The 18,034-nt window shown below is 44.3% G+C and overlaps 2 protein-coding genes across 11 annotated transcripts in view; one reads left to right on the forward strand and one right to left on the reverse strand.

Moving 5' to 3' along the window:
* The window catches only part of LOC146802199 (serine/threonine-protein kinase Nek5-like), a 383,120-nt gene that overhangs the window by 304,644 nt on the left and 60,442 nt on the right, over positions 1-18,034 (reverse strand). Inside the window, exon 3 of the mRNA XM_085621788.1 lies at positions 4,209-4,305. Coding sequence (XP_085477914.1) covers positions 4,209-4,305 — 97 coding nt within the window. The remainder of the gene's footprint in view (positions 1-4,208; positions 4,306-18,034) is intronic.
* Positions 1-18,034, forward strand: part of LOC146802200 (uncharacterized) — a 238,746-nt gene that overhangs the window by 53,756 nt on the left and 166,956 nt on the right. The gene's annotated exons all lie outside the window — the stretch shown is intronic.

An 18,034-nucleotide genomic window follows, 5' to 3' on the forward strand; every position in this document is an offset into this window, starting at 1 on the left:
AGCTAAGCTCTACTAAGACCTACTGGAAAAGTCATTAAAGCGAAAACGTGTTAAAATTCAGAATTTCCACTATTACTTAAGAACAGCTCAGTAGGTTTAGCTGATTTGCCTCTGGCATTACTTTCGATAAAAACTGCATCGAGGCTTTCTATGAACCCCAAAGAAAATACAGGTGCTGTCTCCTGTCATGTAACATGAACTGTGGATTATAAATTCTTCATGAGAGTGTCTTTGATAACTGAGCTTTCACCTTTGAGGGAATACATCTGGCAGAATTCAGGCCCCAACACTGCTAAAGTGGCCCTAAACCTTTATTACTTAATTTTATTCTGGAGAATTTGTAGAACCCATTGCAACCCAACAGGCCTCCCAGCACCAGGAACAACACGTCTGCCACAATAAACAGTACACATAAGGGAGACTGACAAAAAACAAAGTTTTTCAAGTGTTTCCTACAACTACGTTTTGACTGGTTCATTCTGAGCTCCACTGGGAGGGCTGGGCATTTCAGAGTTTGAGGGCTAAGCAGGCAAAGGAGCGCCCCCTGCTCCTTGCCTCCTTGAGCCTAGGAATCAGCAACAGCCTTTGATCCGCAGAACACCATGATCACCTGGGAAAATTGGGATTCAACAATCGCTGTATAAGCTGAAGACCCTTCAAATACATATCGCGATGAGCTAAGCAGAGTGTCTTGAATTGGATTCTCTTAAGCACAGGTAACCAGTGCAAAGCTGCTAAGGCCGGAGTTGACGACTAGTACTTTGGGAGTTTTAAGAGAATCCGGGCGGCAGGGTTCGGAACCACCTGAAGCCTTTTTATCAAGGACTTAGGACTTCCCACGAATATCTCGGCTCGAGGTCATCAACAGAGATATCCATTGACCCTAGAGAATGTTGCTCTTGTGACAGTCTCACTGGACAAGAGCTGTATCTCCATTTTCTCACCATCAGATTGACATGTGGCGCAATGTGGATCGCAAGGCCATCTGCCCCAATGGTCTCTAAAACAACAAAGCCAAGGGTGTTTGCGAGGTAAGAAGCTAGACGCTAAATCCATGATTGAACTGTGACTGGGAGAAGTGAAATCACAGTAACTTTGGTGCCCAGGTCATTGTTTACAAACAAAAGTCTCTGTGAAGAAATTAAGTGTTGATTTTATTTAGTGATGACAAACTTAAGATATAGAGTGTGTCTGAAACATTTTGGAAATGTGGCTTGATCCTGGTGAAGTACGTCTTGAGTGCAAAGGACAAGATGGTCTTGTCCTCAGCACTTTTGGAGATGGCTGCACTGAGGACGAGAGCAACTCATCCTTAGCACTTACGTGGGTACTACAGTTCTCGTTAGTCAATCTTACAGATAAGGATACATAATAATCTCCTGGTAACATGAGTAATTCTAATTGGAAACTGACAATGAAATGAAGGCTCACGACAAGCGTGACTGCTATGATGATCTTGAGAAATGTCTGATGGCGCACCTGAATGGAAAGTGTCAGCAACTGTCTCGCGGGTTCAACCGGTATTTTGTGTTTGTACGGCACAATCCTGAATTGGAAGTAAAGAAATACAGAACATAGAGGGGTAGGAAGATGATTCAGGGGGAAGTGTAGGTTGACAAAGAGGATCTAGGCATCATCCGTGGAGGCCCACGTGGGAAACGGGGGCTGGGCAGCCTCTCATGCTGAATGATTTAAAGATTTGTTGGAAATCCGCTGTCCCTTCAAACGTAAAATAATTATAATCATAATTTTCCTTATGTTCCATAGGCCCAAGCATAAAGAGCTAAAAATGTGCATGTGTATTGGTGTTCAAGAATTTTTTTAAAGTTCTTTTTATGAAACAACCAAACAATTCTGGCAGTAAAGTGGTAGGTCAACTGTCACAGTACTTTGACATTAACATTATCTCAGCCATCATTGGGTAACATTATACAGTTTTCAGGATACCACATTAATTACAAATTCAAGGCAGTTCTACCCACTCTGGTACACATTCCCCCTTCCTCTGTGCACATGTGCCTGATACACGAGTTACAAATCTCTGTATTTAGTCCAATTCTCCCAAATTTTATCCCACTTCTTAGGGCACCCCCTACCCTGAAACACCACCTTTTCAGCACTACAGCACCAGTCCAAGTCATCTTTCCACTTTTCCACACCTGGGGCCAACCACCCACCCCATTCTTGTGCGATTTTCCGCTTAGCAACGATACCAACTGTTATTAATCATAACCTAGTATATTTCGGCCATGTATTCCCCCCCCCCCCCGATATACACAAGATGTGCCATTTAGCTTCACACTGGACTTCCAGGTCTACCACCTCTGACATGACCTTCGTCACCTCCTCCCAAATGTAATGTACCAATGAACATGACCATAGTATGTGGAAGAATGTGCCTGTTGCCCCACACCCTCTCACACACCGGTCAGAGCCGCTGATTGGTGTTCAAGCTGTGGACGGGGACTAAGCCTAAAGAAATTGGGACGTTGGGAGGCTTCAGGCATGGAACCTCATTGGGATTTCCAAGCTTCGTAGCCTCCTTGAAGACGGTGGTTTTATGCCCTTCAGCTCCCTTCAGTGTGATCACCAAAACAGTGTCACGCACGTACAACAATACTGGCATGTAATACTGACAGAATTAGGAAAGATAATGGGAGAAGCCTTTTCACTTGAACTGAAATATGTTATCCTGGGCATACCCACAGATGTGGCTGTACTGTGTACCAAGCTCTTTTTTTATAACTTGGGCCTTGTGGTAGCGAAGAAGATATAGCCAAATACTGGGGAACCACCACATTCTGTCCATTCCATCCCTCAGAGAATGAAAGGCTGGAATGGACAGAATGGGCAGCTGAGAAGGTAACATGCAAAACTAGAGGTTGTCCGAGGAAATTTGTCAAGATCTGGGGTCCATGGATAACATTTTATGATCTAGAATTGACAATAGATAGAGGGAGAAGTCCCACCTGCCCAGGCTCCACTCCATGATTCGCAATTACCTACCCCTGTGTGACCGGGACTATCTAACTAGATATCTCATAGTGCCCGTCTCTCTAATCTGTGATTATTTCAATAATGCTGCTGCTTCACTGCTCAAATGTTTGCAGTGTTGTGGGTGCGAGCTCGCACCATTGTGTTGATTGTCAATAAAACAAAATATATATATATATATTTTTTTTAAGATTGCTCTAAAATACAACACCATGGAGAGGAACAAGGCCAAAGAGGTACATCTGAATTGATACAAATACTAAACTGTCTATTCAAAATCAAGAGGAAACTAAAGGAAGCCATTATAGCTGTCAACTTGGAAATGCATCAATTTCATCACAAGTAACTTCTGATTAACAAAGTTGAACATTTCTAGAAACAGTTGCTTCTTAGCCACAGAGACAAGGGGTTAGTCATTCAGTTTATGCACATCAAGCATCAGCTCAATATAAATTGCTTTTGGCCACTAAATATCTTAACACATGAGGTCTGATGAACACTTTCCTCACCTGACCTCAGCAGACAGTATTATGGACATAGTGCACTATGGTCCGGGCAAAATGTAGGACAGTGCACCATATCACAACAAATGCACTGTTCCCAGTGCAAGCATGCACCTGTACTGGCGCTTTAATGAAAGACGGACCAGCTGTCGGAAGTCAATGGTCCACCTTTCACAATGCAGATGGCAACGCAGCCTTTATTCATAAAGGGGGCAGAGATCCTACCTATGCAGGTAGGTGCAGCAAGAAACTGCTCCTTTCTGCAGAGGGATATCTGGGACCCTTATTGTGCGCCACCTCAATGTGGCCGATCTGTGCGTAGCTGAAAGTTTCTTTGCCTCTACACCCACGTCTGTATTCGGGTACTAGTGCAGAGGAGAAGTGTTTCCTGAGGGAACACCCCTTTGAGATCATGCTGGGGCACAGGTAGTGCCGCAATTTGTGTACAGGCGGGACGTGCTATCATTTACAGTCCCTTCTGCAATACCAAAGTCACCCAGGGGAGAAGAAGTCTGGTGCACACACCTATCGCACCTCCTGGGCGCTTAGTGTAATGTAGCCTGTTAATAGATAAGTCTGCAGATAGAAGTATAGGTATGCAGACACATGTTACCATTCACTAAGAACATTTTGATTATTACTCTGAGAACACATTTCTATAAGCAATCTCTCTAGTAAAATCTACCTTCAAATATTTCAAAGTACACAAACCTTCAATAGAGTTGAAAAAAGTCACAACGTTTGGATGCTTCATCTTAGATAGGAGAATAACTTCTTTATGTGAAGCCTCCTTTTCTTTTAGTGGCATCTACAAGCAAAGGCAAAATGGATAAAAAAAACAACTTGAGTCGATCATTACTTTTTTCATTGATCCCACAGAAGACTGAATTTTAATCATACAACAAAAGTTATTTAATTTTACATTTTTTGTTTATATTACTTCAATTACATTTTTACAAACATATAAAGTAAGGGCAAGTAAAGTGGACAATCAGGAAAAAAAATCAACCACAGAGTAGCAGGAAGTTTACATTTAAAAGGCTTCAATGGTAATGTTATTTTAAAAGTCTTACTCGTTGAACTCTGTCTAGGCAATCAATGATCTAGATAACATTGGAGGGTACGAGTATTGTAATCCTCATTGTTAAAATCAGTTTGAAAATATAACTTTAAAAGGGGGGAAGGGGGCTGATGTTTAAACTGCACATGTATAAAACATTTTAAAACTAATAACAGCTTGTATAACCCTCTTCAGAATGGTTTAAAACGAAAACTGTACAGTTCACCTACATGCTTAGATTGCTGTACAGCTGTCGAAATGACTTGCATGACAAATTTAAATTATGCATACATGGAGACTTTTACTGCACCAAATGTTCTGGCACTTATATGCTGACTAAGATCAAGTTACACATTTATATGAAAATTGCTTTGACCAAAACAATAAAACACAAAAAAACAATATAGTAAAATCCAATAAAATACAGCAGTGGTTTCTTAGCTATTAAACTATCATCTGTTTTAGGAAGCAAAACCAGTAAAGAAAGACCTATAGATTACAAAAAGCTTGTATAGAATTTCATATAGGTTTCTTCTTATCAAGATAGTACGTCAGGCCTTCTTAGCACTTGGAGTATGGAGATGCATTTCTGCTGCAAGGTTGGTTTGGGAAAGAAAACATGTAGCAAAATGGTTTGATTTATGTAAAAGTCCAATATTTCCTAGAGAAGAAAGCAGTATAAAGTCCTATTGAGTCCTCAAGGGCAATATATTTTGAAGAGAAATTGGGTATGCCTCATAGGCACTTAAAACTTGAATCCTACTCAATGTCCTGCATTATGTAATGGTCACTAAAATTGCACCCTTCCATGCCAAATGTTGTAAGTCAGACATATGTATGGGTTAAAAAGGGTGCATTAACCTGGATAGTAGATTTGGTGAACAAGGAGGTGAAGATTTCTAGAGATGAATGAAGGTTCACTAGAAGCCCTCTAGGAATCTTAAATTACAGCTGCATGGTTGAAAGTCCATGGCACATTAATGAGGTGCTATCCTGCCTCATTGTAACAACTCTGTGTGTTTTCTTGTACAGGACATCATGCCTAAAGTACCCTAAAAGGTGGTCTACATGTTTAGGATGCTGCTCACAAATATAGTGCTCTTCTGGGGATAGGGCTACACTTAAAGTGGTACACCTTTTAGCTGATTTATGGTACTAGGAAGCTAACAGACCTTTTTTTACCTGTACCCCATGTCGGAACACGGTCTACTGGTTCTATGTTTCTGTCATGACTGGGTCCCTCATACTCCCACAAGTGTTTAAGGGGTCATGCGTGTGTGTGCATGTACAAATAGGGGTGGGGTAGTCCAGCAGGTATATAGCCCTTAATACTGTTAAATGCTGCATAGGATTGAGTGGTAGGCAAATCTACTGTCTCTTCCTTTCCTGCTTGTCCCCTGCACTGCTGTTCTCTTCTCTTTCTGCCTCTGCATTCAATGCAAGAGCTATTATAAGCTTAAATGGAGTAGAAAGAATCCTTTGAGTTCAACCTCCCTAAACCAAGCAAGTACCAGCAGGTCAGCCAGTAGAGCGGGTGCTGAAACACCTGAAAAATGAACAGTGGACAAGAGAATGGGCAGAGCTGCACACCTACACAAAGAAATGGGCTGCATGCCCATCCCCTACATTCTGTGTCCTGCTCTGTCAGAGAAGGCAAGACCCCTAGAACTGCCCCTGACTGTATAAAGGGTGTCAGGTCCCAGTTTACAAAACCAGAGTGATAGAGAGAATGAGGCGTAACCGGCAACCTCCAGAGCATGGAGACAGAGGCCCGATTTAGAGCTTGGCGGTATTGGTCCCGCTGTCACTTCTTCGATGGTTTCACCGCTCACATACTTGGCCGCCCGCCCGCCCGCTCTATTTAGATGTTGGGGGTCTATTGACGAAAGACCATCCGGGTGCCGCTGACTCTTCCAGGAATCATCCCCTGTGTTGACGGCGTCAGAGGCAGAAGCGGCTGTCGGCGGGATTCAAGCCAAGATTACCGCCGGGCCAATCACAATGTGCCTTTCCATCAAGGAAACTGTACCTCCTACCTCGTGTTGGCAAAATTTAAAGAACTGAGGTAAAGACATACCTTTGTAGGGTTAAATCGATTTTATTTAGTTTTTATCATAAAAAAAGAGAATACGCTCGCCTACAACCAATGGCCGGTGAGGGGCAATAAGTGTAAAAGGGCAGAGAGAGATAGGGGAAGGGGAAAGAGCAGAAGGAGATAATGGGAAGAAGAGAGACTAAGAGGGATAGAACCAACAGGATTCTTGAGGGGGAAGTCCTTATGTAGCCATTTACAGACACCATTGTGGCTTGTTAAAGGATCAAAGCGGTCCTGGGCTATCCACCATAAGACGAAGTACTCAGAGGTACACCGGGCAAGAGAGCTCTTGAAAGGTAGGAGATACAAAATTCAGGCCCAGCCCCCAAGTTTTTTCAAAGATAGGGATTGCATGTTCCAAAATTGAGGTCAACTTCTCCATACTAAGTAGATCCCATAGCTTATGCAGCCAGTCTGCATGAGTGGGTATGGTATCGGTGCCCCATTTAGACAGTAAGACTTGTTTGGCGGCGCATAGCGACAGGGTAATAGCCCTTCCCCTCCTTGGCTTCAATGGGCACGTCAGTGGGTTGGGGAGGCCTAACAGGATGTAACTCGAGAATCGGGGCAGGTTGGTGGCTAACATCTCATCGATGTCCGCAAGCACTTCTGTCCAGTAGCGGTGTAGTTTAGGGCAGTGCCATAGCAAGTGTGGGAGAGTGCCTGACGCACCACTGTGGTACCAGCATCGATCGTCATACCCCCTCCTCCACTGAGCTACACGCGCAGGCGTGAAGTTCCAGTAGTGAGTAAGCTTGAGGAGAGTTTCCCTGGCAGATGCGTTGCAGGCAGATGTTCAGATTTGCAGCAGAACATCCATTCTTTGTCTGAAATTTTCGTTCACACTCCATCTCCCACCGAGTTTGTGTGGGGGAGGTCACGGCATCTGAGGCACCGTGCAAAAATGCGTAGATATCAGAGAGGAGGCGCTTGTCGTCCCACCAAGACAGGAGCTTCGCTCGAAGAGAGTAAGTTGTCTTCTGACATGAGGACACACTTGCGGGACTGTCAGCCAATGACAAATCGCAATATAGTGTCAGTACTCTGTATCGGGCAAGCCGAAATCTCATTGCAGCTGTGAGAAGTCTAAGAGGCCCCGAATGTCTAAGAGGTCCCCGATCTTCTTACAGTTGGCCTCCTGCCAATAAAGGAAGGATGCGCCATTCAATACCAGGGGGGAAGTCCGCATTCCCTATAATGTGTGGTGGGTGTAGTAGTGGTCACATCTGCATGAGATACAGGATCTTGGAGAACAGGTCCATGAAATAGGGCCCCCATGCCAAGATTGAATCATGGAGCGGGCCTCCGCCAGCACAGCCTCATAGTTGTATGTCACTATTTTGTCCAGCGTGGAAAAAAAAGATAGATCCCCAAATACGGGATCCCCCGTGTAGTAGCCCAAGTGAAGGGAAACAATGCTGCCAGGGAGGCCCGCTACGCCCTTGTAATATTGAGGGTGAGGGCTAGTGACTTGAAGGGGTTTACCTTAAATCCTGAGGCTCCCCCAAACCATTCAATTGCTTCCAGGAGAGGGGGAAGCGATTGGCGATGGCTGATGACCATTATTCAAAAATTGGAGCTCAGGGGGTAAAAGAGAACAGGTCGCCCCCCACTCATCAACTGTAACTCAATAATAGACCTGTTCCCTCTATTTGTGTGTGAAACTATTAAAGTTCACCATATAATTGAACAGGCAGCTTCGTGTTGTCAGAGCAAATGAACCAAATCTCCCTTCTGCCCTCATGTGCTCAAAAGTCCCTATTTCCAACTATGGTACATGCTGTCAACTTCTGCATAATCTCCCACCAATGTATGGATGATCAGTGGAGAACGAAGGACATAGAATTTTGAAGAAAAAGTGAGGAAAAAAGTGAGGAAAAAAGTAGGCAGTGCCTGACGGGAGTAACACCAAGGGAGGTAACAGGCTGGTACTCGCCTGTGTCCTCAGGTTCTCATCATTAGCAACTGCCTACTTAAAAGTAAATAGGGTAGTGAGGAATAAAGAACTAAAAAATTAGAAAAAAGTGCTCTCAGCCACCCTTGAAAGACAGACCGGGATCTATCTTAGAAACCCGATGTGCTTTAGTATTAAAAAATATAAGGTCCTGCTTTTTCTACGGGACATTTGTATCAACAGCACACGTTTTAGTTAGGATTAACTCCTGAGGACTTCTCCGTGGCATAAACGTTACATGGAAAGCTTCTTTGAAGATTTGAATGAGCTGATAAGACATAATCATACTGATATGAGGATTTCACTGTAGTCTTCCCTTCGATCATCTAGTATAAAATCTAGATTCTGTGAACTCATTAGGAGACTTCCCTAGAGTGTGCGTGAATATAATAGCCAAGAAGGCTGTTGAAGTTGCAGCACACAGAGATGTTGCAAATACACCCAACACTTTATTGCCTAAATGTCCAGGCATCTACTCTTCCTCTAACGAGGCACTAATGATGCAGAAAAGATGGTTAAACCATTTCAAGAGACAGAATATTATTTAGGTGTCAGATAGAGGTTTCTGCTTTAAGAGTAAAGGGACTTCATCTGGGGATTTGAACTTCTAGCAATATTTTTGTTTAGAAGCCTGTATGGAGAACGAGGTTATGCAAGCCTTGATTGTGGTTCCTGAAGACCAGTAGTAAGACCAGGAGTAAGAGATTTTGTGTCCAGGGTCTCAAGCCTTAGTATTCCCCTAGATCCGCTGCAAAGTTTGACTTGGAAAATTGCCCTTTGAGCAATAACTAATCTTCTGTACCATATCTTCTTAAACCCATGTTGCTATTGGGCACTCCCGATTAGAAGGCAAAGTAGGCCATGTAAATGACTGTGTCATGATAACCGTGTTTTTCAATGTAGAAACCCTTTTTAGTTTGTTGTGAAAATGTGTTTTACTGAACATGCAACAAGTCAATGACTGTAATTCCAATGATTGCACATTTCTAGCATATTTCTTGGTTCTGAAAATGTGTCATGAAGTGGTGACAATTAAGCTTCTTTAAAACACATGCATAAAAGGTAAATATTTAAGCAATTGTTTCGTTTAGAATTGTTAAAAAAAAAAGCTTTAAGAATACTTGAATGCTGTAAGTTTATTACTTAGTTTAATAGTTATTCCAAGGGTGTTGTAAACACTATGACCACTTACTTTCCAATTCTATTATTTCCATCATTTGTCTCACCCGACTCTTCTATTTTCAACACTTGTCTTTTCAGACTTTTCTATTTCTTTCATAGAAAGTGTGGCATGATCCGTAATGCCTTTTCAGATTCTTCTATTTCCTTTGTACTATGGGTTTAGACTTTTCTGTTTTTATTTCAGATTCTACTAATGCTTTTCATAGAAAGTGTTATTTTTTGTCACACATGCCTAAAAATGTTGGCATCGTGTCTGCTAAGTGAGTAAGTTGACATGTTAGAGTCATGGAATCGAGTTGCTGCATTTGCCGCCATGATTTTTCATCTTATCGCTGCTTAGGTGATTCCTAGTCCCATCATTGTTTTGAAAATATAAGAAAACAGATGATCCGATACTATAAAAATGCAGGTATCCAACCTTAGTTAGTAGAGGACTTCATGTGGGCAATACAGATCATGATGGGTATGGCTCCAAGTTCCACCTAAACCAGAGAAGGCTCGGAGAATAATCCTGCGAGGCTCTGGCTTTACTGACTGGTGCCTGGTCTATGTTTGTTCTCAAACAGACACAATGGTCTTGCCCTTGTACCTGGAATAGCAAGCATGCCATTCAAGACAACAGTCTTTCTTATCCCAAACCAGGTATGCACACCACCGGGAAACAGCCTTTTTAACGCAACTGTTACAACGCATGCGATTACATCGCATGCCGTTGCAACGCAAAAGGTGTGTAGCAGTGGGTAGAAGGTGTTGGATTTAACTCCAACACCTTCCCTACTGTTGCACACACTGGAGTTGGAATAGAAAATTAATCTATTCCAACTTCCAGCGCTCCCCGACAGAAAGTCGGGGTAAAGTTTTGCGTTGCAACGGCATGCGATGTAATGGCATGCATTGTAACGTCACATATTCCACACCACCTCTGAAACTCGAAGAACAGGCTCATTATTTTCTGATTATGCTAGGACTAGCATAGCGCCAAGAGATAGCAAAGTAAGGGTGTTAGACCAAGAAAATTCAATGACCATTTTCACTGTTGATGAACTACTTCGCTGCTTCACTTTTTTTTCTCACTTTTTTAAATTAAAATATCACAAAACATTACAATTGGAAAAAAGTCTAGTAATCAAAACAGGGAATGCAAACTTGAGCTGTGATTGGATTAAACATGCAAAATCAGACATTGCATTTTCCAATTTTGAAGTAGAACCCCCCCCCCCACCCAAATCCCACCTACCCTATAACCCCATCCCAGTAACATTTAGTCTATTCATTCCCCGCTTATTGTTCACTAGTCACAAGGTGTAGTTCCACAATCCTATGCTTCACCGGTAAGTCAAAGTCATGCTGTCACTCTGCAGTTGTGATATTGAAATTTGATAGCCAAAGTGAGCACAATGATCTGGGGCAACCCAAACCTGGGCTGGCATCTTCTAAATATTCAACCAGAATCTGCCAGCGAGTACTGAATGAGCGGCCTATTTCGTGGAGTCTCCCCAAGTACGTTTTTCCATGGCTAGCAAGGCCCACAATTTGCTCGCCCATTCATGTATTGTGGGTACCTGGGTGATTTCCAAGACAGTGCTAGTAACTGTTTCGCTGCTAGCAGTATATTGAAGCCTAATCTCCAGTCCCCTTTCATAATGAGTTCAGTGCCACAAGTTAAACTCCTAGTGTTATAGTTGCTGAGTCAGGTCTTAAGTGATAGCTCATCACTCCTGTAATGTGGCATAAGGCTTCTTTCCAAAACAAAGTTAATCTGGGGCAAGCCCACCACACATGAATCAAATCCCCCTTGTGACCACACTTTCTTTACACTAACTGTCAGACTAACCATACATGTGCGTTAATGGTCTTGGTGCAATGTGCCACTGCATCATTATTTCAGATTGGTCTGCCCTCCAAAGTTTTTGCCAGCGTTTCAGTTGGATTGGGCAGGCCACATTTCTGGACCATCGCTTCATATATGATTATTCTGGAAATGCAGTTTCGTCCATGAGGAGGACATAAATATTGGAAATTACACCTTTCGATAACGATTCATCCCAGTTCGACAGCGGGCAGTTAGCTGCCAGCTTATTAGTCGGGGAGAGGGCCCAGTGATGCAGCTGGAAATATCGCAGTCGCTAAGCCTCCTGCACTCCAAAGTCTATGTCCACTCCTTGATTGAACCCCCTCGGAATATGTCTCGTAAAATCCTACAACCTCCCCTCCCCCTCTCAGACCCCCTCAAGAAGTCTTCCCTCTTCATCATCAGGGTAAAATCTATTTTGCAGGGGTGTAAAGGGGGATGGAAATGTGGTCAATTTAGAAGTCTTGGTAAGGGAGTCCCAAATGAGGTTTCAAGTTTTGAGACACATAGCAAACTACCAGCCACGTCTGTTTTGGGAGCCATGGAACCGCCCAGGGTGCCCTTCCCCTAACTGCTGCATCGATGTGTACCCAATGGTGTTCTATGGTGGGGCTGAAAAAAGGTTGAGCGGGCAGGGTACAATGTTCTGCTTAATTGCTGCCAACCTCTCCAGCCAGTAGATATATAAAGACTTCCATTGAGACAGCTCAACTTTAACAGCATGGTGGATATGGGGGTAGTTTGCTGCGTATACTTGATGATGCGGGGTAATGAACCTCCCCCCAAATATTTGAACTTTGTGCCCGCAGCCCAGTGGCTTGGGAGAGTTGCTGCCAACTCCATTCATGTCTCTGGGGACAGGCCTACACTTAGCATTTCAGATTCCTCTAGGTTCACTTTGAACCCAGAAGTTTTTTCATGTGTGTCCAATATCCTCCACAGTCTGTAGGATCGATTGGGTAGGATTTGTCAGGGTTCAAAGTATGTCACCTGCAAAGAGGTGTACGATATGTCTCTCCCTTCATTGGTCATCTCTTCTATTTTTGCTTGCCTCCGTATGGTTGCAGCCAGCGGTTTGATCGCAAGTATAGATAACAACGGAGATAACAGGCATTCCTGTTGTGTTCCTCTATATAAAGGGGCCCCTCTTGATCTCTCCCCATTGACCAGTCTCCAGACCCTAGGAAACCTATAATTGGCCACTATCCATGTTATCATGGGAGGTCCCAGTCCAATGACTTCCACAGCCTTGAAAACTTAGTTCCAGTTCACTCTGTCAAACGCCTTCTTGGCATTGAGAGCCAGTATCGCCATGAAAATAGATTTATAGTGGGCTTTTTCTACTAGATGTAGCGCTCTTCTAATATTGTCCGCTGCCTGTTGTGATGGGACAAAGCCTGGTTGGTCTGGGTATATCAGGTAAGAGTCTATTCGCCAGAATCTTTGCAAATATCTTAGCATCTGAGTTTAGCAAAGGGATGGGCCGATTTACCCGGTTTTGGCACTTGGGTTATGTGAGCCTCGGTCATGGATGGTGTTGCTGATTGAGATGAAAGAGAAGAGTTAAATAGGGCTGTTGAGTGTAGGACCAGGGTGCCCTTATAATGTTCATAAAACAAGTTTGGGAGGCCATTTGTCCAGAGGATTTGCCAGGATGAAGAGCAAGGATTGCAGCAGAGACATCCTTATCAGTAATTAACTCCTCTAGCTTATCAGTTACTTTTATTAAGACATGGAAGGTGTGGCTCTTCAATGAAGGTCTGTGCTGTGGTGGAATCTATTGGTTCTCTCAGTATAACTCAGCATAAAAGTCCTCAAAGGCCTTGAGTTTATCCTAAATGTTATCTAGTGTAGTGTTTCAAATGCCCTAAAGGGCAGGGATTTGCGTGGAGAGAGTCTGGCCTCTCTGCTAATAATGTGCCCTTCTTATTAGAATTTTTTGTTTGAGGTATAGCAGTGCCTTCTCTGATTTTTCAGTGGTGAGTAGGTCCATCTTCCCCTTAATAGCAATGGTCTCCTGCAGATTCTTTAAAGAGCCTGTTTTCTTGTGGCATTCTGATGTGGCTTTGTAAATCCGCCTCCAATGTAGCTTTGTGGTCCCAATAGATTTTACGCTGTCGGGTTCTCTCTGCTATGCACTGACCTCGTAGAACTGTTTTGAAAGCATTCCATATCGTGTTAGGCTGTACCTCCCCAACGGTATTCTCATCAAAGTAATGTGTCATTGTGTCTCTCAGGGTTTCTCGGGTCAGCCTATCTCTATGTAGTGATCTATTGAATTTTCAGTTTGGATTTGTCCAAATCTGTGCTACTCTCCTTCCTCCCACAGTACCACTGCGTGGTCCAATACCACTATCCCACTGTGTGTTACAGTCTTTGTATTTCCACGAGATCTGGAGATCCCCATCTAAGATCAATACAGGAGTATGACCTATTCAAGTGGAAAAAGAATGCATATTCCCACATGTCTGGGTGCATATGGCTCCAGAAGTCAACAACGTTTAATCTTTTAGGCTTTGCAGGACTGCTGGTGAATATCAATCATGCGGGTGTCTGTCTAGTTGGGTATCAAGTACCGTATTGTAAATCCCCAACCCACAGTAAAGAGGGGGAGCGCCCATTCCCCCAGTAATTTGATGATCTGGATCAGGTAAGTATCCTGCCCCTGACTGAGGACATAGACATTGAGTATACTCCATTGTTCCCCTGGTGGAAACCCTCAAGATAAATATAGCAGCCTTCAGTGTTATCTTTGGTAATTTGTGTTACTTCAAATGAAAAATCTTTGTGTGTAGCAATCATGACCCTGATCTTTTTCATGCTAGGAGAGGCAAACATTTGTATCTCATTATGGCGTGTCAGGGGTCCTAAGATGCATTTTCTGAAGGCATACAATATCTGGTGCTGCCTCTTTAATTTTTCTTTACACTCTAAGGCGCCTGATGGGGGCGTTCAGCCCATTAACATTCCATGTTACAACTCTGACCATTTGTTGGAGCTAACCGGGCTTTGTGCTGTAGCCTGAGCCCACAACTACACCTCAGTGCAAGGTTGCACGTTAAATCTGGAAAACCTTGACTATGGAAACTACAGCCTTGCATAGGTCCAAGCAGGCCTACCCATTTATGGGAAAGAGCGACTACCATGCTCCCTATCCCCATTTCTCCCCCAATGTTTTCCCCCATTGATTTTCATGGTGTGGCTAGGAAGGGAGTCCAATTGTTCCCAACGCTCTCATTGGCGCACTGTGGCCACCGCTCATCCTCCCAAGTCCCCCCCGACTATTCCAGGCCCCCTGTATCTCTAACTTTAATCGCAATTGCGGCAGTCTATTAACTGTCGTTAAGTGTTTATAACCTCTCAGTGTTGATAATTTTGGAGGACGTTTTCAAATGTTGCAATAGCATAACATTCAAACAAACAGAAGTAACAAGTAATAGATAGATTTCAACAGCTTATACTGCCCTGGATGTCTCAAGGCACAATTAGTTTTAGAAACTCAGGAATTTGAAAGGATACATAAGGCTCCCAGTGAAGGGTGCCCCATTACAGCTCTCACATAGCAGCAAGCAAACTTGGATTATGTCATTTACACGTGATGATTTGGGTTTCTCCCATCTCTCTTTAAGGCTCCGCCTCTGTTCCGTGTTACTATGATGCTGGAGTTGCTGTGCTATGCTGCGGTGGACACTGGCGTAACGAAACTTGAGGGGGCCACCCTGCAAAGTACGTTGAGGGGCCCCCTCTGGACTCCACCAGGAGCTGTCCAGGCCGAGTATTCTGCTGAGGGGGGCCCCTGGAGCTTGCCCCCCCCCCCGCACGGCATAGGCTGCAGGGGCCTGTGTTACGCCACTGGCGGTGGACCTAGGATTTCCTGCGCTTCTTCTGGTGTGTGAATAGTATAGGTTTTCAAATCTATCTGGAAAGACAGAGCAAATGGGACTGGATTGAGTAGTTCTGCCATGACAGAGGCCATTGTGCGGCATTTGTTTAGTGTGGCTTGTGAAAGCTCTTGATATAGTTTGACTGGGTATTCGAAAATTGAGAGCCTAACTAATTTTCAAGCCACCAGCATGATTTGATCTTTCAACTGAAATGAGCCAATTTAAGCTATGATGTCCATTGGTCTCAAGTTCGTTTTTTACTTCGAGGCCCCAACTTTGTACGCTCTTATGATGGTATAGCTCCCTCCTGGTCATCATTGAGTATGGCATTAAAAAGGTCCATACCCAAGCGTAAAATATCATTTCCTTCCTTTGTTTCACCGACGTGGTGATTACAGATGTTGTCCCGTCGCGATCTGTCTTCCAGATCTGCACACTTCTCCCATAGTTGCAGCACTTCAGTTTCAACCTTCGCCGCTGGGTCTTATAATTTTTTATGGCCTGGCTCATAATTATAATATAATTCTCATTGGTTGCGACGCACCTGTATTTCCTTTATAACAGCTTGTCCAGAGGCCAGATTGGACTCCAAGGCCTGCATTTGGGTAGCTATCATATTTGAGTGTTTCATTGTGAAGGTCATTTAGATGCGTTTGCAGATGGGGCCACTCCCCTTTTCCTTTTTCATTTACATGGTGGCCTTTATTTGTCTGTTCCGGCAATCTAAGATATTTTTCTGGTGTCTAGATTGTCTTTTCATAGACCAGGCTCTCCGCATCAGTTCCTAAATAGACAGAAGCACAGGGGATCAAGCTTATACTCTCCAATAGGTGGGTAATTAAGGGCTATCTCCAGCATGAATGATTGTTGCTCAAGTGTCAACCATGTGTGAGCTTATATGGGGGCTCCAGTGCCACACAATGGAGTTCGCGGGTGGAGTGCCTACCACTGAGAAGGCCCAGGCCAGCAGCTGAGTCTGTTCAATCGGGATCGCAAAGCTATGACCCATACACCTCTCCTCTCTTAAACATTAAGCCCATTCCTGCTCCCGATCCCCAAGGGTAGTGCTTTAAATGGGCTGGTACTCACCGGTACTAAGTACCGGCACTTCTAAATTGTCTGCACTTGAGTACCGGAACTTCTTCTTGTCCCAAAGAGAGTACTGGTACTCATGGGGCAGCAAGCCAACTCAGTGCAATTTGACATGTAAAAAAAGAAGTATGACACAGCTGACAAGTCGGTCCATTTTCGAGAAGCACTCGAGTGCTAATTGAGCAACCCCAATATGCGTTCATTCAGAGCTGACAGGGAGCTTAAGAGGGGCTCGAGTCACATTATGATTATGGACACAGTGTCCACTTAGGCACTGTAGAGACAGTAGCACTGTAGGGGTGTGAGAAGGTCCTGCTAACAGGCACATCTCATGACTCAGGGAAACCTAAGAGAAGGCTTCCTGCTGGCATAGCAGAGTAGGGTAGCACTTGATTGGAGCCAGATCGAGGAGGAATGTGGTGATCGTGACGTTGTAGCACAGCGGGTGGGGGGGGGAAGAGTCAAGGTTTAGTAATGTGGACATCAGCGAATATGCGTTTCTAAAACACATGAGCTAAATACCCTGTCTGCATGCATGAGTGCTTCTATGTCACTGTGCATGTTCTTGTAGGAGTGTTGTCTGCAGTGTGCATATCTGCACACCAATTCAATCTCAATCAAATTAAATGTGTGCCTCTGGCCCTGTCCCTTAGCACTGCCCGTAGCCCCGCCCCATAGCCCCGCCCCCTAACCCCGCCCCCTAGTCCACATCTCAGGTGAGTACCTGCACTTATTTTTTTCCATTTATAACACTGCCCAAGGACACCCACAATTAGTCTTTATTCCACAGTATCCGTGGTCGCAGATAGAAGTGCACTCAGTTGCACTCAGCTGTTCCCCCTCGTTTGGCTCTCATGCCCCTCAGTGGTCCATGGCACCTGCCTGCAGCCTCGTTCTGGCGCCCGCGATGTTTAAGCATTTTCAAGATGGCTGATGTCACTTGCTGTTAACTCTTGGTCTCACCACCGTAGGATTCTGGCTCCATGCAACGCCATCCATCAGGAATTGCTTGTCGATGGGTGCTAGCAGGCTAGGATTGGTAAAACGGGTGGGGCACTTGAGTAATGGCCAGTATCAGAATCCCAGCTGTGGGCTGCTTTTTTGGGCAGCCTGGGGGCCGATTTTGGTGGTGTCTGTGCTTTTCGTATACCGCCAGCGGCCCAGCGGGTGTCTAAGCGGCCTTCCAGGAGGCAGATGGGCCTCTATTACCTCCCTTTTACCAACGGGGCGGAGGTGCACTCTCTTTCTCTTGCTCAGTAGGCCCATTAATGTATGCAGATTGAACGGGGGCAGGAGGCCTGAGCAGAAGTGGTTTCACTTGTATTCTGTGGTTCACCAGTGTGAACTAATCCATGCTTTTTTTAATCTACCTGACACTTTTTTAAATCTAAACATTCCTCTGTCAGAGACCCCCCCCT

Source organism: Triturus cristatus, chromosome 8 (assembly GCF_964204655.1).
Source record: "Triturus cristatus chromosome 8, aTriCri1.1, whole genome shotgun sequence".
In the NCBI taxonomy this organism is placed as follows: Eukaryota; Metazoa; Chordata; class Amphibia; order Caudata; family Salamandridae; genus Triturus; species Triturus cristatus.